Raw genomic sequence first — 25,409 nt, forward strand, 5'->3', positions numbered from 1 at the left:
CAAGATATTGGCGTGTCTTGCATTCGATATTGATTCACTGATGTTGTTCATTAAAAACAAGACACAATTATTTTTATCTCACCTCGTTATGGGGCCATTTTTGATTATGATAAATTAGAATAGTGTAGATCTTACTATCACATGTCACATATATACACTTTTAATAGTACAAAAATCAAGACAAACTTATAAATATTTTAGAAAGAGTCTGAAATTTGCATAAAAAAGTTGATAGAAAAAGATTTAAAACATTTTTAGTAAATATTAATAAAAAAGAGTTGAAGCCTCTCAGCTCGCAGTTATTTTATTAAATACGCAAATCTTGTGATTCATTTTAAACTGTTTTTATTTTTTATTTTTACAATACTTATGCGTAGATATATTTCACATCAGTTTTGTGAACTTTCTTACATTTCAGCTAATAGTCCTTGCTCAGCAATTGTCGCGTTGTTCACGCCAAAAATCTTAGAAATCAAATCAAGTTTGAAGCGATCAAATGCTGTGCTCAAATGAATATAAAAGGCCTAGGACTGTTGTGGACTTTATTATATTTATGGCCTAAAAAAGATTGATTAATGAAAATACTTCCTAGTGTTGGAAAGTAATATGTAATATTCAATTAAATACAAATAATAATTATATTGTGTAATAATAGTTTTTTAAACATAATATTGGCAGGCTAGCTATAAGAAGACTCATTCAATAGGGCATGACTTCGACTAACTGCAGCTTAAATATCAAGTCGTTCTGAAAACCATAACAAAACGTTTTGTTTAAGTAAATAATTTGTTGCAATTCTCACACACATACATATATGTACAAATAGCTTAATTCATTTTGATGTACACACTACATGAATTTATATATAATTAATTACTATCAATTATTTACATACAAAAATAATGCTCTTTGTCCCTTACGAAAATCGTGTTCCACTTATGTAATTTGGCCTGAACAAAATGCCGATAAGCCAACACAACAAAAGGTGTCTGTGAATTATTTATAAAAATACAACGAAAATACAATTCACTGCCGCATTACCTACAATTTTTTTCTTTTATATTTTTCTTTTTCTTATTTCTTTTCGATCTCTAAGGCACTTTAATACTTTATCAATAATATAGTGTTTTTTTTTCAATTTTTTGAATTTTATGTTTTTGTAACAGTTTTGTTTTGGGTCTATTTTAGCTACTTTCTCAATAGTTTTTTTTTTGTTTTTTGATTTCATTTTATTTATTTGATGTTGATTTTTACTTTATATTTACTTTTGTCTGGCTAATTGAAATTTATTCGGATGTACTAACTTTTTGTAACAGTTGAGCGCATAAAATTGTTTAGCGAATTGAAAAGTTACTGCTAACTGCTTTAGGTGTAGACTTATAGATAGACATACAATAGATACAAACACCAATTGATTTTTTTGTTGTTGTTGTTGTTTTTTTTTCTTTTTGTATTTTGTTCCCAAGACACTCTCAAAGATGTTTTCACATTTACACATTACATAATTGCTTTGGCAATTATCGAATTTCCAACTGTCAACTCCCAACAAAAAAGCGCCCTTTAATTTCCATAGTATATAGTGGGTTTAAGGCCTGAACAACAAACCCCTTTGCCAAGATTTTAGCATGTCTTTGTCTATCAATATATTCCTCGTTATGTTTTTAACATTTATATGTGCACAAGTTTGACTTTAAGTTCAACACTAAAAAAAAGCATATACAAAACTAGTTTAATGCATATGATTTTCAGTTTGTTTTTAGCTTGATTTCATTTCGGTTCGTTTCTTACTGCTTAAGTTGTAATTAAATTTAATTAATGCTCAAATTAATCTTCGCCTTTACTAGTACAAATATCACGGTTTGCATTTACGCATTACGCTTTAAAACGTATTTTTTAATTAATTGTTTTGTTAATTGTTTAATTTTAGGCATTAACTTGAACTTCATTCCCAAGGTTTGTAGAATTGTATTTTGTTATTTTCTCTTTTAGTTCTATATACTCGTAAGTCTGTACGCATTATACGTATGTATTTTGTTTAATTTTTCAGCATTCTAAGTTTAAACGTTTTTAATTCTTTTTTGCATTTTCTCAAGTCTATTTAATTCTTGTAATAATTAAACCTTTTTTGTAGCGGCTTATTGAATTGTTGCTGTCTAATTTTAAAATTAGTTTCAACTAGTTTCTAAACCTATTTGTTGCCCTTTCAATTCGCTTTGAAACTTAAGACGGTAGACGGTCCAGTTGGTGATTTACATACAAATTTAAATGGTTAGACTATTGTGGCTAGGAATCTCTATGTATACGTAAATATCTTGAAGAGCTAATCCACCTAACAACCATTTGATGGCAGCTGGTAAATAGTAAAATGGTATGTTCTTCGTTATAATGGGATAATGGGTAAAAATACTTGAGTACTCCACGAAAATTGTTGAAGGAAAGCGGAAATTAAGACATAACTGTAACTAACTGTAATGAAATTCCATTCGCGATAAATCGGCTAACTAACTAAGACAGGACACAAATTAAATGGCTTAAATAATAATTGGAAGTAGGACTACAACTAAATCATAATGACTGCCCGTGAGCAAAAAGGCAATGCAGCCCGTGGACAACAGAGGCCAATGCAGTCCCAATGGGATTCCTGGCTCGCTCTGTGTGGATGGCGCATTGCTTGAAATGATATGAGCCAATGTGAAGATCAAAGCGCTTAAGAAAACTCTTCAGCTGTTTCCGGTGAGGACTCACCCATTCCAGCTGTATGGCAGCTCCTGGCTAACTAACTTTAATCGGCATTTACAAAAAGAACCAACAACTAGCTACGTTTAACGTACTTAAGCCGTGCTCCTAAGGCTTCGCTTATGCATAGAGTAGAAAACACCCGCTCCGAACTCTTCTGGTCTATAAACCTAAGTAATTCTCTAAGCCTAAGCTAACTAACTAACACTAACTAGGCGTAAAATACACACACACACACACACACACATACACAATGCTAATGCCATTAGGAAAGGCCTCCGGAATAGGGCATCATTGGCTCCTATAGCATTGCGAATATAAATTGTGTGGTTGGCTGTTTTTGTTTTTTCAGTAGTTGTTGTTGTAGTCTTTTCGCAAACGTCTCGCTTGAGGAAGTCGGTGCTCAACTGTGCTTCAGGATTAGTTACTATATCGCACAGCCCTTGCGCATGCCGTACATGATCTTCAATTCCGGATATATGATCTTGCGTATCAGCTGATTCGTCTTGCCCGCCAGCATCGCCCGCCGATTGTCCTTTTTCAGCACTTTGATGCCCGGCTTGTGCACCAGAAATGCATTGTCCAGTATGTGGAACTCGTAGTCCAGCACGCACAGCGAGTAACCCTGAAAATCAGATTAGACACAAGCCCAAATCGATATATAGAAGCCAGAAAACTCACCTGCGTCATCTTGTCGCTCTTGCCCTCCCAGCTGAGCCGCTCGTCGTAGTGGGGATCCGCATGGGTGCCAATGTAGATGGGCTCCCAGTGCACATAGTAGCCGGTGCGTTTGCCTATGTGAAACACACTCAGCTCGTCCGTCTCATTGGCCGCCATCCACTCCTTGGACTTGGGCACGCCGTGGCAACTGGCGCACACTCGCTTGTGAAAGGGTATTGCCTTGCCCGTGCGCAGAAACTCCTGCAGCTCTGTTTTATCGTGCGGGACCGGCGAATTCTCATCCACCTCGAATATGCTGAGCGGAAATACTCTGCAAAATCGAAAATGCACTTGATTAGTTTATTAAGTTATTTCTCTCGGTACTAGTTGAAACTGGCTTTTAAGTAGTTAGGATAGGTTTTAAGGAATGATGAACATATATTAATACAATTTGAACTGATGTGTGTCAATATTTATGATCCTGAATTTATAGTTTATTGCTTGTGTGAGATAATCTCTAATAAATTATTCATTTTATTCAAGTTTTTATTCAGTATTTCTGAATTCTGCTATCAAACCCTTCCGACTTATAATACAAGTTTTTCTACCTTCAGAAAAACCCATTTCAGACATATTTCACATCTGATATTAATAATTCCGATTTTTACAGTATTTATAGGCTTATATGCTTGTCTAGTCGGCAGAAAAACAATATGTTTCAGGGGTCGGAGTTTTCTCTTTCAGTTTCCTGATATTATTTTATCCAGAAAATACAATTATTTTGTCAGTTCTATAATACGCGATTATGGTAAAGATTAAATGTTAGACGTTAATAAATTGATTTTTCTACAATCGCACTAGTTAAGACAAATTTTAAGACTTCGAAACAAATAATTGCAGTTCCTTTTTAATCAGCGTAATCAATTTCTAGTAAATTGCAATTGTATTTGAATTCGAAAAAAGTGCAAACATTTTGACCGAAACAAATCAATAAGCTGCTCTTCTTCTTGTATATTTGGATGTGCCTCGCCTACTTGCAAATGCCCAGCATATTTATCCTAGTCCCAATACTGCATTCTTGGTAAAACTCACCTGGGCGCCTTCCGCCGCAGATACTGCTCGTTGCGAGCAATCATCTCAAGGAATTTCTTGACCAGTCCGGGATTCGGATACAGTTCAATATCCGAGGCCAGGATAAAGTGTGTGAGCGCCGCATCGCGTGCAATGTTGCGACCCACGTTGACTGGGTAGAGGAGCTTCTTCTGCGCCTTGTACAGATGCCCGGAGCTGACATTGAAGTACGGCGCAGGCAGCGAACAGTTGTAGCCCGTCTTCAGAGCATCCTGTGCCTTGGGCACGCTCTTGGGTATGTGCTTGGTGCCAAAGTAGACGTGAAAAGTGGCAAAGGCGCGCACCAGCTGGTTGCCAGGCACGCAGTCCCGCAGATACTTGATGGAGTCCAACGTGGGCTGGAAGTCCGTGCCGGGCGCATGCATTGCTATGCTAATAGGTGCGTTCCAGCTGCATGGGGTCGGGTTTGTTTTGTTAGTTCAGTTGGATAGAATAGAAAAAAATAACAGAGCTTACCGTTCCAGCAGCGGCACCAGATTGTCCAGGAAGGTGTAGTCCGCATGCGTTGTGTAGGTAATGGACTCGTGGCACTTGAGCTCGCCATGATCGGCCCTCACATAGTTCTGCAGCACCCAGAAGTCGCCGCGTTGTAGCGTCTGCTGGTTGTAGTCGTGCTCGAAGCAGTTGAGCAGCGTCCGCACGCGCTCGTCCAGCTCCTTCTCGTCGCCGGTGACTATGTAGCTATCCGGCTGTGTATTGTTGAGCTCTGCGGCAGCGCTGCTGCTGCTGCCGCCGGCTCCGATGTTGCCCACAACCTGGCCAGGATCAGCTGAATTGGGCTGCAAGCCGCTGCCAGCTCCACCGCCAGCGCCACCGCTGTCGTTGACCACTGCGGGCGGAGGGGCCGCAGCTGCCACAGGCTCCGAATTGGCATTGCCTGTGGCTGCTGCGAGCACCTTCTCCTCTGCAAAGGCCGCCTCTGACTGCACAGGGAATAAGAAAAGGAAGTTAATTTATTATGCTTTTTTATTAGTTCAGCACTTACATTCACGTTTTTCGCCGTGGGCTGCTGTTGTGGCAGCAAGGGAGAGGCCTGCAGGGAGGATGCCGCCGGCTGTTGTTGCTCCTGCAACATGAAGCCGCCGCCGCTGGTGAAATTGTTGCCGCCGCCATTCATCAGAATGCAGCCTATGTACAATAGGACGGCTACGTTGATGAGTATGCTGCAGCGCAACAGCCAATTGCGGCGTGTAAACATTTTCTGACCCAGCGGCTCAAAGCGCATGTTGAAGCTGCAAGCAGACAATTGTTAATTAATTAATTTAATTGAAAACATTTCCAATTTAAATTAATAACAGTCAGCTGTTAACAAAAGCGCCACCTATGCTGTTGTCTTGGTACTAACGCTATTCACAAGCGTTGCCACCTGTTCGCAACTGCGTACGCTGTTATTGCCAGCAATTCAAGCACAACTGCTGCTCTGTTAAGGTACTAATGTTACTCTCTCTGTTAACCCTCTGTTCCAGATATGCTAAAGTGGCAGTAACGAGTACTTCTGTAAGTATCGCGCATCTCTATATTTAGCCATTTTGAGTACACTTCAACAGCTGTTCCGATCGGCGCCTTTTTGCTGCGGATGGCGCATAAGTTGATAAACTAAATACAATATTTTGAAATACATAGATACGCACACAACATGTCTTTGCAACAAGCTCTAGATGATTGCCTAATCGACTTCGACAGACGTGTGCTGGTCACCGATTTGCTGGAAGAGTACAAATTAACATATAAAGAAACTCACGAACTGCTCGAGGCGCACATTAAACAGCAAGAAAGTGCAAGTGCCACAAAATACGAGAAACGCTTTCTCGTCCACGGCATGCAGACTGGTGGGGACGGTGAGCTGTATACGATTGTGCAAGGCGAAGATAAACTGAAGGAATGGCTGGCCAAATTGCAAAACTCGCAATTCCAGCTGTATTCAGTGGAAGTGGCTGGCGGCTCCAAGAGTGCTGCACCTATTTTCAAGCCCATGCAGCATGTGGAGGTGCAGTTAGCTAAGCTGGAGCAGCGAGCAGGCGCCACGCCCAAGGGAGTCACCAATGGCGTGAGCAATGGTGTCCACAAGCCCTCAGAGATATCAAAGCCGTCCAGCATCAAGGTGGAACAGTCAAAACCGAGTGCCACCAAAGTGGAGTCTGCCGCACCCGCAGAGCAGCATAACAAAACATCGCCGAGCGAGCAGAAGAGCAAAGCAAAGACACCAGCAGCAGCTGCGAAAAAGGGTAGCATCGGCAGCTTCTTTAGTGCGGCTCCGGCGGCTAAAACGCAGCCTGCCAAGGAAAACAAAGCAGCTGCCGCCAAACCTGCCGCCGGCAGCATGGAGAACTTCTTTAAGAAGCAACCAGCGCCCAGCATCAGTCAGGCAAAGCAAAAAGAAGAAGCAAAGTCTGCCAGCAACACCTCCGTTCAGCTGTTCGCTGAGGAGAGCGAGCCGTCCTCCGACGAGGAGGAGAAATTGGATAAGCTGCGACGCAAGGTGGTCGGTTCAGGGGACGAGTCAGACGAAGCGGACGCGAAGCCAACAGGTAGCAAGCGGCGTCGCATTGTGGACTCCGACGATGAGGAGCAGCCACAAAAGAAATCAGCAGAACCGCAGCAGGCAAAGGAGGCAGAGGAGCCAATGGAAGTGGAGGCGGCGACAAATGAAACCTTTCTAGATGATGATGGCTTTGTTATAACTGTAAAGGCCAAGAAACCAATGCAAGCGGCCAAGAAAAAGGCCTCGCCAACAGCAGCAGCAGCAGCAAAAGCTGCAGTTTCATCTGCACCAACTACAAAGAAAAAATCACCGCCGGCAGCAGGCAAAAGCGCAAAAGAGACGCCTAAAAGCAAGCAGGGCAGCATAACAAGCTTCTTCACCAAAAAGTGAAGGCGTTCCCAACTAGTTTAGTTATATGTTACAATAACTGAGATTAACAAATTAAAATGCTTGCATTCCCGAAATATACACGAAATACTACAAATAATTATACGTATACTTTATATTAAATTAAACATTTTTCTTAGTTTTCTCACATTCAATATTTTACACAAACTAAGTTCACAAAATAAATATTACGAATTACACACGAGATGCTTTCCATTATATTGAAAAACATGGAAAACTTTCGAATTGTTTTTCGGGTTGTAGCTATTTAAGTATTAGTCACCCCACATTTTGTTATTTCAAGTATTTTACTCGCTTATCTCAACACGAATGTAAATCTAAAAACTCAAGTGGAACGTTTTTCTGATCTTGCCTTTTAGTGGCTTCCATTATCAAACCGTCTGGCCGTATGGGCGTCGTACTCGAACTGTTCCTTATCTGGTCAGCGAGTGTTCTTATAAATTTAGGCGTCCTACTCTGCGCTATTTGCATTGACGCTTGTTTTTGTTTCTTTTTTTTTTTATCGTGCGTCATGAATGTTGCGCTACTTGTTGCCTGAGTAAATGGCATTTGTTTGCTCTTGAGCCACAGCTTATCAATTTGCTACTTCCGAATGCGGAATGATAAGCGCTGTTTAATTAGTTGACATTGCTACAGTGTAGGTAGACTCTATCTTTACTTCAACATTTATCATTCCTTTTAGTGTTATTTCAAGCACATGCAGTTTGAGGTTTACAACAAAAACAAGTTTTGCATTTATTTTGCAACCTAAATTACGAGTGCAACGACTTTTCGGGTCAGACCAACGGACGAGATGTCATCAGCATTACTCAGAGTGGAAAAAAAATAATAAAATACCGCAGAACAGGAAGCGCGAAATTAACTGTTTCTGTTTTATTTTTATTTTTTTTGCGGCACTTTGCTTAAAGTGCCGCCAGCAATATAATTAGTAACAGCATCAGCAACAATTCGTTGAGATTGCCACATTAATTGCGCAACGCTCCTAACTGTGTCCCAGGTGAATGCTGTTCCTGAAACTCACATTATTGTATTAAATTCCCTTAAAAATGAAAACTTTTTTAAATTAAGTGAATTTTTTCACTTTTTTACCCAATTATTTAATAATATTTATAATCAAATTGCAGTTGCCAGCCGCAAAAACCATCTAGAACATGTAATCGCCATTTAATAAAAGCAGGGAGGCAGTGTTTGAATCAATTCGATTGCCAAAACAGCAACACAAATTTATTTAACCTCTAATAAGAAAAACATGAGGTTTGCAGACGATATTATTATTCAAATATATTCTTGATTAGCATCAACAGCAGGGTTGATATTGTCAAGTCCGTCTGTCTGTCTTTCTTTTTTAATGCAAAGTAGTTCTGCTGCAGGCAGTACATTCGTCAGTTGAATCGGACTAATAAATAGATGGCTTACGAATGATCGGTCGAAAATTAGGTTCTTGCCTGAAAAGGTTTTGTGTTTTTCTAGATACCTCGAAAATGAAGATTATGTCTGAAACACTTTCTAAAACAAACTTAACATATACAAGTTTCACTATGCTGCTTGTATGAGCCTATCAAGAGCACACTACTATATTATATAGCTTAATGGGAAGAATCGGTCGGTACTCTGTTCTGTTTTTGGTTTTCCAAGATATTTTTATCAAATTCAGCAATTATGAGCTACACTAGTCTCTCATATCTGCAAGACGTAAGCCAAATGTTACAGGGCTTTTATATTTTAAAATTGTCGAAGATAGACGTACATTTATAAAATATTTATGTTATATAAGATCAAATTACTGAAAAGGTAGAGAGAAAGAGTAAGTGGAAGAGGGAAATGGAGGCACATGTAAGGTTAAAGAGACAGAGCTTTTGAAGAAAGAAGCCTGTAACAAGAACCATAGCAGAAAACTGGGTCAAATATGTAAATCATTGGCAAAAGCTCAAAGAAATACAAAAATTGATTGTTAAATAAACAATAGCGAAGATACGTATATTTGGCATAATCTCGGACACTTTCGAAAACGTACGCACAACAGTTAAGAGACCTCGGCTGCAATTGATGTACTATTATTTTAGAATTTCATTCTTTTCTTTATATTTATGTTTTGGCACTTGCGTGTGCTCATTAGCGCAGAAAAAGTATCATTCGAATACAAATTGAACGGTTGCTTTCGAGCTAGAGCTGGAGCTGCTCCATTCATTAGGGGCTCCCCTGGGGGCACACGCGCCCGGGCATTTTACACGCATCATTGGAATCGCTGCCGTCGCTGTCGCCGCCGACGGAGTTGATGGATTGGAGTGAAAACTGTGAGATGTTTCAAGTTCAATGCACCGTCTTGACTGATGGCCCACTCCTCCTGTCTCTCACCCTACCACTCCATAGAAGGGGGCCTGCGGTAGGTGATTTTATCAGATACTTCATGGCAGGTATGCAAAAAAAAAAGTGCCACTGGTTTTTGTGTGTTTCTGGGACACGGGCTCCGTATGGGACTGGATTGTTATATGTGCTGGATAAATTTGCATAGCCTGCGGCCAGTTCGAGTCGAACGCCTCGGGTAATCCGCACTGTCGCATTCGGCAAGCCACGCGCACAGGAAACCAACCAGAAATCAGCATCTGAATCAGAATGAGAATCTCGTCAAGCTGCGCACTGCCCGGCGGCCAATTTGATAAAAATCTTTTGCGCGCGCTTCGCAACAAGTCTCTTCTGGTTTGGAGTTTGAGTTTGAGCTTGAGTTCCTCTCTTTTATGGTCACATTTGCCATCATAATAATCGTGTGCAGAGTTCAATGGCAGGCACTTCTAGCGTTCCAGAGTGGGTTGCTTGGCGGGTTCCTAAGCATGGCGTCGCTTTTATGCTTTTATGGCCCCGCTCGGCCCACTCAGTTGCTCTGGTGATTATGCAAAACACACCAGTGTTCCATAAAATTTGGAGCAAAACGTGAGAATTTTTATGAGTTTTCAATTTGCCAATTGCACAGACCTGAGTGGCCCAGAAGTGCGACACACGTTTTTCCCATTTCTGATTGTTTTTAATTGTTTACCTATTTATTTTAAGTTCTTGTCTCCGTCAAAATGTTGCTTGGCAACAGCGTCGCGCGAGAATGACTGATGAGGCATGGGCTTAGAATTTGGCAATCGACTCATTGAAATATGAATATTTAATAGGGTTTCTTATTAAAACAGGTTAAGAGTATCTTGCGGCGAACAATTGATAAAAACAACATCTACACATGACTAAAAGCAATTCTATTTTCATGTTCATGAGCCGATAGCAATATGCTGATTTTTTGTTTGATGTCTCCAAATTCAAATTCTTAATAAATGCGGGATTTTGGAATTAAGACTTTAGAGAAAAAAATTCTATCTTATAATGATTCACGTGTTCTTAGATACCAGTATAAGCTGTATTTTGACTAATAAAATTCTGATCAGCTTGCGTGTAGCTCTAAAATTATAGTTCATAGACAAATGTTCATTTATGAAATTCATATGTGTTATATTAAAGTACGAATATTTTGTTTTTTCCTACTACTTTAAACATATAGATTTTACAAAGTCTTAAAGGTTATACGAAAAGTGTTCAAAAAAGGGGCAAACCAAAATATTAAATTTCTTATTGATAAATATGTTTTTTATATTTCTAATCAGCTTAGTTTGAGGTCGAATCTAGCTATAATGGCAATCGACCATTATCGAATACATAATGTAAGAAAATATAGTATTTGCCTAGTATCTGTCCAGTATCCAAATTTCAATCGTGGATTAACTCATTGTGCCACCTTAGATTAACCCCACTTTCAGCATCAATTTTCGCCCAAACGTAGTCATGAAGTCAAAAACTCTTTCAAGAAATGCCAGCGAAAACTAACAATAAAACATTCCAGCAATAGCAGCAGCTGGCAGCGCAATCTAATTAGACATAATAAGCCACAGAGCAAGCAACTGAGAGACGAAATTTTCTGGCCAAAAGGTCTGGTCAACTGTTGGTTTGTTACCAACTCGGCTCGGGCTGGTTGCTGGCCAACCGATGAGCAACAAAGCAACCGAGCAGCAAATCGACTCTGACTCCAAGTTCGACTTTGGCTCTAGTGCTGAGTTTTTCCGGCCTGCGCTATTAAAATATATTACAGCAGCAATTTCACTCGACTTTATTTTTGCGCTTTAGCGGGAACAGGGAACACGGGCCAGGCACCAGGGATGGGACCAGGGAGCAGGCAGCAGCTTGAACCAAGCTCGGGAGCAGTCCCGCCGCCGCTCGCAGTGCCTGCTTTTGGTGTATATAACTTAATTTTTATGGTCATGCAAGTCAATTGCAGTTTGGCATTTCTTCGATGAATTTTTCTTGGCCAGCCTCGCTGGCCGTTGAGGCCATCATCAGCTCTGCACTGGTTGTTATGCTGTGCCAGTCGCAACATCGTAACATGAAACGCAGCAAATTGTTTGCACAATGGTTAAAGACTATGAGCCGAGCAGTAGGCGCACCTTGGGACCAGGGCGTCTTGGACACAGCAACTGCCTGGCCAGCTGGCCAAGTTGCTAGCGATTTCTGCGCAGAAATAAATATATGGGGCGCATATCTATAGTATACATGTAGAGCTAAAATGTAACTTATTTGAAACTTTTTGGCATTGTGTTCCATTTCAGATCCTTTCATCTTGAGAATCGGGTTTTAAATAGAATAAGTCCAGCTGTCGTAATGCAAATGTATTGTATTCTATTTCTATGTGGGCCTAGCTGTCCAAAGGGGAAGAATCAACTTTGTACTTAAATATACTTTTCTTGTGCTTTCTAAAGTAACTAACGGCATTAACTTAATTGTAAGCGGTTGGTGGGGTTAAAAAAATACATCAAATATAATCTTTAAGTAATACAAATGTATTCCATATTACAGATTTTGGCAGGTTCATCGAAGTGAGGGAAATTAGTAGATGAGCTATACATAAACTAGCGCGTCAATCCAATAATGGTCCCTGCACTCTAATTGCCCCACAAAGAAACACATTAACTTAAATATTTGTAAGCATGTAGCCTGTATACATATACTTGGTCTCGGCAAACAAGGCAAAGTTCTGAGGGATTCAAACGACTACAAAGACACAATAGACAAACAGATAATTATCGATAATTGAACATTAATAAATATCAACATGGACACAAATCGACAAACCGACCGGCAGGGCCAATGTTTAATCTTATGTGCCATTAATGATGATACTTTGGCATGTTGGTCTTCTAATGACCTCTATAAATGGGCCGGGTGTTGGCCAGAGTGTGATACTGGGCACCTTGTAGACACATTAGCGACACATTTCCAACTGACAATGGCTCAAAGTAAAAAGGCAGCCGAGTAATTGATGAATGTCCATTACTTGTTTGTGATAGCAAGAGAGAGAGGCAGAGTGTCAGAGAATAACGCACCAACAGAACGGAAAACATACTCATAAAATATTGAATTTATATTGGTTCATTTGGTTAGACAACGGAAATGGCAGCGACATGAATTACAACTGTTTAATGGTCTGGGAGTGGCTGCAGGGTGTCGCTTCGGAGGTGGCCCGACCTGTCTGCCCCAAAAGATTTATGCCGCATCATAAAAGTTTTATTTATTCGATCCCATCCTTTGTAGACCCGGGTTCAGTTCTGCCAGCTAACGGCACTTGGCCAAAGTTATCCGACAACTAACTCTCTTACCTGGCTCTAGAACTGATGCAGAGATTAAAACAAAAACGCAAACTTTGCTTAAATAGTTTTTGATTTTCAACTGATTCAACTGAACCATTAAATGTGCTATAAAGCAAGAAAATGACGGTGCCAGAAAATAAAAACCGAATAAAACATTTGATTTGGCAACAATAAAAATAGTAATACATCTGTTTAAATTATGTGCATACTTATTCGAATTTTAGGGTAAGAATTCGTTTTATTTAATTAGTCCTTTATTTTTCAAATTAGAGAGTACTCAAGAAAACTATCAATATTTTTAAGCGTTATGCCGTACTGATTTTACAGCATTTTTGAAGTTATTGAAATTCAATTTAGCGAATCTACTCTATTACCTTTTGTAGTACGCCAAACTGATTTCGTATTATATATAAGGTATTTTTCTTATTGAACACAAAAATCTGGCTGATCGTATACAAAACTATATTTATTCCAATCGATTTGGAACGAAAAGATAAGATATATTGTGATTTGGGTGATTCGAAATTTAATTGATTTGTTTTTCCAAATTGTGGATAGGCAAGAAAGTGGTTTATGAAATGCAATTTTTTAAACCTTTATTAAACCTTGAAATCAAAGAGCACTACGAAAAAAAATTGAATATTTTTAATGGAATTTATAAACATGAGTAATCAAATTTTAATCGACTTGTGATAATCGAAGCATTACCAAAAAAAAGTTTACTAATAGCTTGTTAACAAGCACGTTTAGCACGTATTTGATTAGATAGGAACACTTTAAACTTATTCGTAAAAAAATTGGCATGAACATTTTTGATGATAATAATGTAGAACAGACATTTTAGTAACTAGCTCAATCTTCTTTGCGCCTTTATCAACGTTTTTTTTTTTTACGTTTCTTTAAAATGGTATTTTAATTAAATGGCAATCTTTCATTGGCCAGCAATTAAAGCAAGGGGAATAAAGCAAAAAAAAAAAACAACTATTATTTCATGTCAAATAGCTTTCATTACTTAATGCCACAAAAACATATATAAGAAGATTAAATATTGTATAAGATCTAATAAAGGTTACATTCATGTGGATATACTTCGGAACAATTGGACTTGGACAATTGTTTGACCGATAAGGAAGGAATTAACTAACTATCTAGGCTAATTGAAAGCTGGAGAAGGAACGTGAACATGAAATATGACTCACAAAGCGGCTAGAGAAAATACAATTGAATTGTTCATTGACATAAATAAATAATGCAGAAGGCCGAGCAACAAAACTACTTGCTGACAAATACGTGTAGTTCGAACTGGAAACGAGTCAAGTCGACCAAACACGCTACATTAAAAGTATCTGAGGCTAAGAGGCATATTAACTAATCCCAAAAATGGCATTATGAAACAAAACTAAATTTTAGATATAGTTATATAACTATTGAGAAACTGGTCCAGCTCAACTTTCATTTTTATGAAAAAAAAATGAATTTATGTATATAGGAATTGTCATTAATTTTGTATGTACAAATAGTTATCAAATTTAAATTTATTTATGTACATGTATATATGTATAGGGATATAGATACTCCAACAGCTACAGACACATTTTTGTACTTATAAAACAACGCCAACACAATATGGCTATTATTATGACCAACAATATAATTACATTGGTCACGGAAATATCAAATTAAGCTGCCTGCCCATATTTACATGCATACATACCTCTACAACAATATAGATTATTTTCGTTTGGCTTGTAATTGTTAAATTGCGTTCCCCAAAGGCTCGAGTTTCACAATTTTCGACTTTAAGCTTTAAAAACTGACAAACTTTGTTATAATAAATACAATTTGTTGTTGGTGTAATCCCTTCTTCCTGTGACATGCACGAATGCGGAATGTTTGAAAATTTCCGGTGCATAAATTTAAATAGGTTCGGGAAAGGCAAAAAAAATTCTTAAAATTGAAAAATGTTGCACATTATGTAGACTGATAATGCTGAAATTGGCAGCACAACAAGTCTTAAAGTGTTATGAGTTTCCGATATCTTAAAGTTTTATAGTTATTAGCTTATGAACAATAAGTTTTTATCTAAAAAGCAGCGTTTCGTAATGTAATGTAATCTTCAAAAAGAAAATTAACAAAGCATAACGAGTGTTCTAATTTCAACTAAAATAATTTTTCGCTAAGAAATAAGAACAAAATGCTTTACACCTAAACGAAAAACTAATTAAAACTGCATGATTAGAAAATCCCATAGGGACAGCTGACAGTCGGAGCATTACTCATACGCAGCATGTGCCAAGCATATATATATATATTTTTAAAGCATTCGCCGTGATTTCATAAATAGTTTTTGCTAGCAGCACGTGAGCCAAAAACGAAGCGGGCCAAACAAAAGAAAAAGTGACAAAAAGAAAATGAAATGAAAATCGATTGTTTTTGACCTCATAGAGGAATTGCCCACATTTGGAGCGTCGGGGCATTAGGCGACAGTCGGCCAGTGATTCTTTATGCGCGTTCCTCTGTTCTTGTTTTTCGATTCCAGCCGGGTGCAATGGCACTAATGAAGAGAACAAGAAGAGAAGAGAGCAAAAAAACAAAAAAAAAAAAAAAAAAGAACTGCCACGACACGGGCAAAAGCGAAACGCAAACAAACACGCCATGTCTCCGCGTAGGTGTCTGGTTTATTCCCAGCCCAAGACCCAAAACAAGGCAGACAGCTTTAATTCTATTCTATTATATATGTTTTTTTTCGCTTTTAAGCGTTTGCCTATTTACAGGCGAACGTAACACGCGAACTAAGCCCAGAAGCACAAAAAAACAAAATAAAGTAATGCCCGCGAAAACCAATAAATTTGCACAACACCCAGGGAAAAACAAGATGAATGCTCTGTGCGGAAATGCCCGACTAAGGAATACCCTGAACAGTCTTCTAGCAACACCAATGGGTAAAGAGATATTCTAGTTTTATCAATCCAAAATAAAGTACACATGACCTTTATATACCATACTACATATTCAATATAACATTTGATGGAATCAAGCTAGTGCTGTGCAGGACCTACGTTAAAAGTTTTAAGTCTCCATCTTTTATAGGTTTTGATATTAATGGAAATATGGATAGACAGACTTGGTGAAATAGACTCGACTTTTTATACTGATCAAGAATATGTAATATTTATGGGGTCTGAAGAGCAGCCTTTTGCCTGTTGCATACATTTATCCAAAGTCATTTAACCTCTTTTACCCATTTTTAATAGATACGGGGTATAAAAAGGGAAAGCAACATGATGAAAGCGCATAGATATATATATATATACTGAGAGAAGAATAGGATTTTGGGCTTAATGCAACTCACGAGCGTAAATCGCGTCTAATGCAGCGAAAATGCCTGCTTAAAATATATAATATTATTAAATAAAGTTAAAAATATTTAACATATTAATGTGGATAATTAGCGACAGTCCTCGGCCTGTTTGGAAATGACATGTTAGAATAGTTAGTAAGCGACACGCCTACAACACGCCCCAATGAAAAGTGCTTTTGCGGGTGGGCGTGATTATAATCGATTGTCTTGTGCCATGAGCATGCACAACACGGCAAAACTAAAATGCAGAGCATTCTGGACAATAGCCATGTGAAACTAAGCCCCAAATACGTGCAAACACACTCACATTTGTATATACATATGTATACACATATATAGTTAGTTACCCAATCATACAATTACACAGCTACACACACACACCCTGAGTTACACTCGTTTGCATTTGCACGCGTAATTTCATTAATTAAGTTTTTTTTTTTCTGTTTCCCCTTGTGGCTCTGCGGAATGTATTTGCATCCGCAGCAATGTTCGCGTTGTTGTTGTTATTGTTGTTGTTGTTGTTTTGCGTGTTACTCTCGCAAATGTCATTTTCATTATCGTTTACATGCATTATGTGATTTGGCCATTAATTGATTGGTTAGCTCTTTGGGCGCGTTACAAATGACGTAATCGAATAGTGAATGCATTTGCATTGCCCACACAATACACTGCGCTACATAATATAAACATTTGCCATATAAGCAAATTTCACCTCAGCCTAATGAAATTTGTCGCGCATGTGTTGACTTACATGTTAAAACACCAATTACGAAGTCGTCGTTGGTCAAGGTCGCCACATACCTGTAAATAGTAAAGTCAAAACAAAACAGTTAGATAAACGAAGCAATTACACCTTCAAAGAAAAAAAACAAATAGGTAAGAGTACTCTAGTCGCGAGTGCTCAACTGACAGATACCGTAAGCCTTGCTCTAGCAAAACCGGAAGCAGCTGCAGGGAAAGGCTCTCTTGCTCAAGCTTTGTGTATACTTTATACACAATGTACATGTTGTATTTTGTGACTACTTACTAAATCCTAAAAGTTATACTCAGATTTCGGATTTCAAATTTTTGTCGATTGCTTGGAACTTGGAAATTGCATTAATGGATAGCTTTAAAATGACAAAACTAGTTTGCCTAGAAACTGCTTACAGACGGAGATGGATATATCAAGTCTCCTTCTAAGCGTTACAAGTTCTATACAAATATTCACAGTTATAGAATCCTTATTTTTGCAAACTAAAAGCTAATTGCTCGAGAGTTATGATTTTGTATAAGTATTGTTTGCCGAGCGACTAGGTTGATTTAATAAATATCAATCCAAAGGAAACCAAAGTTACATTCTTTTCAAATTTCGATGTCCTATTGAAAGTTGCTTTAAAATTATTAAGTAACATTTCAAGTTTCCTTGTTTCTATGTATATATCAATTTGTACATTCTTCTTCTTTTTACAATCTTCCATTAAGCAACATTAAGTTAAGCGAAATTGGAAGATATTAACTTAAAGCCAGCTCCCTTTTTCTACCATCTTGATAAGCTCCAAGTATAAACGGAAGCACTGCTTTTCAATAACTTGAACAATCGACACATTAAATAAAACTCAGACTTAGCTAACGTTTACCCCAATATCTGCTTAAAGTGCGGCAAACAATTTCAGGTACTACGCACACGCAATGTGAATATAATATGAGAGATTGAATGCTTCGGCGAAGCAGGGAAAGGTCGAAGGACAGCAGAGGAGTCGACGAGCGGGACAAAAGATATGAGTAGTGGCTGATGGGCACGGAACGGAGACGCCTTTAAGTAGGCAACAAAAGACAGGCGCTAAAAGTTAACAGCAGCAAGCCCTCAAAATGGCCCACACATATACGCACACAGCCACACACACCTGCATAACAGTTATATATTTATTTATTTATTTATGCAAAAGGCAAATGGCAACACGTGCAAAATGCGCGCAAAATTTCGCTGCTTGTGAACTGCCATCATTTTCCCTACATTTGCCCATTTCTTGGGCTGGGAAAATGGAAAAGCCAAAGTTGGGAGTGAGAGCAAACTCTGAATTTTGGAGCATTTCGCTTAACGAGCATATTCAATAGCACTTGTTGGTCAGGGCAAACGCTTTTAAGTGCCGGCTACTTGTGGTGAATGCAATGAAAACAGAAAATTACTTTAAGGATGGTGAATAAATGAAAAGCTTATGAATGTTCTGTGGCTCAGGCACACTTTCAACATTCTGAATTGGTTATGTGAGCTACAAGCTCTCATGGGCAGATGCAGCTCTCTATTTACTCAAGTCCAAACTTTTTAACTTTATTTTGGAACTTATTAAGTGCAAGTAACCCCAGCTGCTTAAAAGCTTCGAGTCCTATACTTAAAATAACTTTTGAGTTATTGGCAGACTAGATTTTATACTTCACACAAACTAAAACGCGGCTACCTACCCTATTGGACATATTGCATAGAAATAAAATATGAAAACTTTATTTTCGATTCTTCCTATAGGAGATTATATACTATATTCTGATCTTGATTAGAATTTGTCTTGTTACTTATGGGTTAAAAAAAGTTGTTGACCAAAAAACGATTCAATTGTAAAGTCAACCGTTTTTGACGATTTTTTGGAATATCTCGGTGAAATAATATTGGAAAGATATATGAGAACTTCGAATTTCTACTTTTACCCAGACTATACCTAATCAATATTGATTTTTTTTTTTATTATTATGTAGAAAGAAATGCGTGTTAGGTAGTACTAAATCGTGTTAACTTACTCAACACGGACAAGCGCGTTCTTTCCAAAAAAAAAAACACGTTTTAATTCAAGATAAAAACTTTTGCAATATAGAGTGTAATTTTAATTAACTTCATGCAGTAATATTTCGATATTATGAAATATGCCAGCCCGTATAATAGTTTTGTCCTGATGCGTTAGTTCCTTTGTTAAGAACAATTCCTCTTTAATTTTCATTATAAAAAGCACTATTAAGAGAACACAATCATTTGATAAGCCACGCGCAGTTTACATTTCTGTTCACAAATACCCATATAATCCTTCCTGCCAATTGTTGTTACAACCTTCCCCAATGAGAAGTGATGCCCCAAAAATAACAAAGCATAAGCATCACAGAGCAAAACTAAATACCAAAATACAACATACTAAGCAAAACACACTCGTGTACAAGCATTCTACAATATTTGTATAACATTTTGTGCACATTGTTCATCCTTATGTTCTTTGGGGTTCCTCGGCTCGGTGGCCGCCACCCGCAAAAACACGGGCCATCATGCAAAAAGCAGCGCGGCGAGTTTTATGTATTTTGGCATTGGTTTTGTATTTTTATTATACTCTCTACCCATTGAATATGTTAAAGCAAGGTATTATGATTTTGAGTAAATTTATAAGATATGTATAATCAACAGAATTCATGGTGTATTCTATTTAACCATATCTGTATAAGTGTCCATCGATATCAGATTCTAAAAGAGGTAGAGAGTTGAAGTTTACCTAATGCATCGTACCTTGGGGTATATACATAAACACAGATCAAGAATATATATTTATATCCACACAGCCAGCCACAAAGAAAAAGCACACCTCTGGTATTGAGCATGTGGCGTGCCGGCTTGCTTAGCTCGATGCCGAATGTAGGGTATCTACTTGTCGGGCACTTGCGTGCAGAGCACTCCCTCTTGTTTTTGTTTTCACGTAGTATTGTGATGCGATTGTGTTCAAATGTGCGCGTTTATTTGTGTGCGTTGTTAATCCTATCAGCAAGGATGCTGATGCTACTTTAACTCCCTGCCCAACACAGCGAAAAGATAAAATTGGCGAGCTCGAGTATTTGAAATAGTACAACAAACCAATGAAGTGGAATCCAAGGCTGGAGAAGAGCAAGAGCTGTGCAAATATGTCTATAAATATTTGTCTGAATGCGCCTTCTCTGGTATTAGATTCACCCGAGCGTAATCAAATGTAAACGAATCCCATTATGGGCTTTTACTACAAGTAAATGCAAAGTGTTTTAAATGCAAAGTAATACTTTTTTCCCTTTTACTTTATAGAAGTACATTAAATAAATATTTTTATAAGAAATCGATTTTAAAATTTTTTAATCAACTTACAATTAAATTAATATTCTTGGAAATATTTTGGAAGCTTTTTAAGACTGTAAGCAATTTAAGGCAAATTATAACCTTTTTTAATGCATAAAATTAATATTTTACGTGAAGCTGACGTCCTTGGGACGTTTTTAATAAAAGCAGTTAATTAATAAGGATCAATTAATTAACCAATAACCAACGGTGTATTTATATTTTTAAAAGAGCTTAGACAATAACGTTTCTATTTGGAAAAATTAATTAATAAATGTAGATTGTTTTATGATTTTAATAAAGCCATTTATCGGAAATGTTTTGCAAAATGTTGAGATGTCTGTTCTATATTAAATAAATAAAACTAAATTAAAGCTTGTTGGGAAAATGGCACAAAGGTTTTTTTAATCGAAATAAATGCGACTCTTTTACTTTTCATACTTATTTTTTTTTTAAACAATATAATTAATTTTTAATGAAATTTCATTTTATTGACGATGTTGAACTCTTAAATTTAACCTAATTATCTGAAATTAATATTGTCGCCTTAAGCTGAATTTATTGAACTTTCTAAGCATTTTCTTCGACCAAGGCTCATAATAAAAATTTTCATTCGACGCACAAGTGATTCGAAAAACTATCAGAAAATTACATAAGGTAAGTCAACAATCCCACCAGTTAAAAAGCATCGATCCAGCTAAGCAACGCAAATAAATTTGAACGGAATTCGAGAAGAAGAATGAAGTAAGATCAGAATCACGCGCAAGCACATAATTTTAGAATTCCAATGAAAGTACATAGCCACAACTGTTCACAGCAATGGAATGGAAGCTCCAATAGCACAGATCTCATTTACAAGCTCTACAATCAGCACACCAACGGACAGACCATGCGTGAGACTCATCAAAGGCATGGAGAGTTCGAAGATTGTGCGAAATAATGGCAGCTAGTTGCCACTTTTATTTGCTGCATCCAAGATTCGGGGAGGCACGTAGCAGCATCAGCTGGGAAAATTGGCACTTCGATCAGTCTTAGAAATATTGTGATTTTTTTTTTTAATTTCTTTTCCTCAGAGGTTTTCCATGATTGTGAAAAACTGCGCTTACAGTGACGTTCCTTGCGGTTCGCCATGCGGAAAAGAACAATTCCTGTTCTGTTTGAACAAAACAAAACAGCAAAACTACAGCTATTCGATTAACGACTGTGAAAGGTGTGGGTGTACATAAAGTGTGTGGCCTGTGTTGACCAATAATGGGAGCGTCATTATAATAAATACTCCTGAGTCATTTAGAAATTGTACAGGGGCGTTGGGGGACACAGAGTATTTTGTAATTCGACTACCAACATCCAGAGCTAAACAACCACAAATTGCTTGCTATCATAAAGGAATTTGCATTAATAAAATAACTTGAAATGTAATTTTATTCGCTTCAAATAATGCGCAACTTTTCAAATTTGTGGTTAGTGGTTAGAAGACATTAGTAAGGTGTTCTAAAAAGTTTTGTGTTTCACTTTGAAATTAGTTTTGATGTGATGTTCACTTCAAAGTTACGAATGGAAAAGTAAACTGTTTAAGGCAAAAACTAGTACGTCGCAAATTTCTTCTTTTTAAGCTGCAAAACTATTTGTACTTAAAAGATTATTACTATAATATGCCAACAATACTATGCTTAAAAATTTTAATTTTTCATATCTACCACTCAATGTTGATACGGAAAAATGTTTTGGCTTACGGACTTTTTAAACTATTGACACACCAGGAACCATTAGTTCGTATAAAATTATTTTGAACTGGGCTGCGAACCAGATTAGAGCCGAAACGGTTTTTCAATGTATTTTTACAATGAACTTCATTTTAAACTAACCTCGTATTAGAGGAGAAAAAAAAACCGAACTAAATCAAAATATTATAAGCGAAGAAAACACAGCACGCAATATTTAGATTTGAGTAGATATCAAATTTGTACGGCTGGAAATTTTATTAGCTTCACGAACCAAACCGAAAGGCATATTTTCCTTGGGTTTTATAGATCCCATTTTGACTGCATTCTACTTGTTCATAAATTAATAGAAGTTAAACTTTTAAATTATCTTTCCCTTCCGCTGTATTCCTCTAAGGATAACCAGAAAAATAGAGCTGGGTTCTTTGACTTTAATTTAATTAATTTTACTTGATGAGATTTTCTTCCGAGGCGTTTAAATTCTAATGCTTTGGATCTGCATAAAAGAGTCTCAGCGTGTCCACAGTAGTATGCCTATGACAGCGGGCTAAATTAATGGCCATTAAGTGAGTTGACTAAATTAACTCATTAACAAGAGTGCTATCATAAAGTTGGGAAAAGGTACTAAAGTTCATTTCAAGTTCGCCGTGAGAACTGTGAGTAGAAATACACATTCACATACATAAACATATGTATTTTTGATCCAACTAGAGGAGAGTATCACATAAAAAAAAATAGATATAATTTTTAGGCCAGTTACCGCGAAATGGTTAAGAGAGTTTTAATGAGCATGGCAATTATTTGAGGTTGTTTTATTATCTGTGAGGCGGCATCGACCCCACTTAAACTTGACCTTTGAACTGGACAGCAGCTAATCAGCTGCATGCAACTGACAATTACAACGCCTATTAATAGAAGCAATTTGCGCGTGTTTAAAAAGCATTTTAGCCGTCATCTCGCTTGAGGCAGAGTAATTGCTACACCAGATTATTAAATGAAGACATTATGGCAACGCCTTAAGACCTGCGAGCTCTGGCTCTGGCTCTGGCTCGAGCTACGGCTCTGGCCGGGCTCTAGCTCCAGGTCTGTGCCTGCCCCTATATGGCCATAAAGCCAAGTAGGAGGCAACACCAAGACGGCTGCTCATTTCATGCGCATTTAACTAATCTGTCATCTAATCCGCGTGTGCATCAGACTGTGGTCAAGGAGAGTGGCCGCAAGTCGGCTCGATGCCCGTCCACTTCTTTTGTGCCGGGTTTACCTTGAAACCTGTATCAGGTCTGAGCTGAAACTCTCCAAGCCTGCTGGCCGTTTAGCAATTACATAAGTAAGTACAATAAACAATTAGCTTGTTGCAATAAATTCAGTCCAACACAAAACGCTAACGTGTAACAGGAAATGTGATAGTTTAGTGAAATTTTCTAAATTGAAATTTGTTGAAAACATTTCAATGTGCTCGTCACGTTGCCTCGTCGCTCAGTCCGGCTGACATGGAATTCAATGATAAACCGCAGACGGAGACTTCTTGACTTTGGCGTTCTATGGCAGCTGCGACTACTTCTGCCGCATTGTTGTCCGTCTCCTCCGGTTGTCAGTCTCACAGTCTTTTCTTCTCGCTATTTTCATTTCACAGCCCAGCGCACAAGTGCAACATCCCCCGCCCCCTTCCACCAATGCCGGCAACCACCATCATGTTGCTGCCACTGTTTCTCTGCATTTATCAGTTGCCATTGTGTTTGGCTATTTCCTCTTGTTGCAGCTGTGTGTTGCCCGTGCGATAGACCCCAAATTCGCGTCCCAAGCAGCCAGTTGGATGGTTCCTTCTGTTGAATATCAATTGCACTGTTGAAATGAACATCATAGTTTTCATATATAAGATCTGTCCAAGCTAACTGTCATCTAGTGGAGCACTAAAAATGTTTCGAAACTTATATAACTAAAGTATAGCAAGATGTAGCCTATAATATTAAACAATTGACCAATTTAATAACACCACGATTTTTCGTCTTAAAAATAGAAAATGGAGCATTATAAAACTTTTTGCCTAAATGGGCAAAAGCTACTCAACCTCTTTGATGGATGGGAGCAATACTCTTGTTAAAGAACACCTAATCTTTTCGCATATGCTTGCCTTATTCCAAGCATTGTCAGAAGGGGAGAATGTCAGAAGTAACACGTACTTGTACGGATTTTCCGAATATTTAAACTTAATTAAATTTAAAGAGGAGCAAAACGAAAAAGCAAATGCAAATTTCACGAGTCGATATGAAGTTGATTTATATACTTATATACTCAAATAACTAAGTTGTCCAGCTATTTCAAATTATTAATAATTCCTAATAGAAAGTAATTTGAAGTATGTCAGCATAAGGAAACAAGAAAATTCATAAAATATTGAATTGCTTGTTATTTTATGTACTTGGACAAGGGAAAACGGTAAAAATAGAAATAATCAAATTATGCTGAAACTAAAAAGACAGCAGAGAAATATGTATGTATGTGCGAAACTATGAGAAAATTGATAATCATGAGAAAACAAAAGCAGTTTTTAAGAAAATAAAGAAACTTAAGTAAATATTACATATTTTGCGAATAAGGGAAACGACATCCGAAAAAATTGATTGTCATATTTATTTATATTGTCTTTAATTTCACGCCTAATACTTTTAATAAATAAAGCTTGACACAAATAAAATATTCACGCATCGCATCTCTTAATGAGCAATATATAAATAACTTAATCACCGCATAGTCAAATCTTTTGCTACAACCAACAGCTTGTCAATTTATGACGCATGGGCTGAAAAAAATTAACTTTAAACAATTTGTCAATTTTTAATAACGATTAAGTCTTCTATACAAAAGTTTTTTCATTTACAATTGCCAAGGCTTTTTAATTAGTTTTATGCTACAGCAGCATAAAGACAGCACAGCATAAATTAACAGAGAGTGCCAGACTCCAGGGAGGCGACCGGAGGGTACGTCAGGCCCTGAGCTTAGCCGGGGCAAAACTGGTTAAAAGACTAAGAGAAGAAGCAGAAACAAGCAAGCTTTACAATTAAGCATTGAGCCCAACTGTGTTTGTGATTGCAACTACTAGAATTTTCCTTTGGCTGACTGTAAATAACTTCAAGCTAAGGTTGGC

The 25,409-nt window shown here is 37.6% G+C and overlaps 2 protein-coding genes across 3 annotated transcripts in view; one reads left to right on the plus strand and one right to left on the minus strand.

Moving 5' to 3' along the window:
• Positions 1-328: 328 nt before the first annotated feature.
• The window catches only part of LOC115763382 (beta-1,4-glucuronyltransferase 1), a 64,792-nt gene continuing 39,711 nt past the window's right edge, over positions 329-25,409 (minus strand). Inside the window, exons 1-6 of one of the 2 annotated variants that reach the window (XM_030705921.1) lie at positions 17,202-17,248; positions 5,513-5,759; positions 4,984-5,450; positions 4,489-4,917; positions 3,418-3,727; positions 329-3,361 (exon numbers count right to left, since the gene is read on the minus strand). In XM_030705921.1, coding sequence (XP_030561781.1) covers positions 3,164-3,361; positions 3,418-3,727; positions 4,489-4,917; positions 4,984-5,450; positions 5,513-5,752 — 1,644 coding nt within the window. In that variant the 5' untranslated portion in view covers positions 5,753-5,759; positions 17,202-17,248 and the 3' untranslated portion in view covers positions 329-3,163. Of the gene's footprint in view, positions 3,362-3,417; positions 3,728-4,488; positions 4,918-4,983; positions 5,451-5,512; positions 5,760-17,201; positions 17,249-25,409 lie in introns of those variants that run through there. The other variant, XM_030705920.1, reaches the window with a different exon arrangement.
• LOC115763383 (myristoylated alanine-rich C-kinase substrate) lies at positions 6,071-7,587 on the plus strand. The gene has a single exon (XM_030705923.1). It carries the CDS (start codon positions 6,164-6,166, stop codon positions 7,397-7,399), a length of 1,236 nt encoding a protein of 411 aa, XP_030561783.1. The 5' UTR covers positions 6,071-6,163; the 3' UTR covers positions 7,400-7,587.

Source organism: Drosophila novamexicana, unplaced genomic scaffold (genome assembly GCF_003285875.2).
Source record: "Drosophila novamexicana strain 15010-1031.04,08,12 unplaced genomic scaffold, DnovRS2.1 tig00000739-arrow-arrow-pilon, whole genome shotgun sequence".
NCBI lineage: Eukaryota > Metazoa > Arthropoda > Insecta > Diptera > Drosophilidae > Drosophila > Drosophila novamexicana.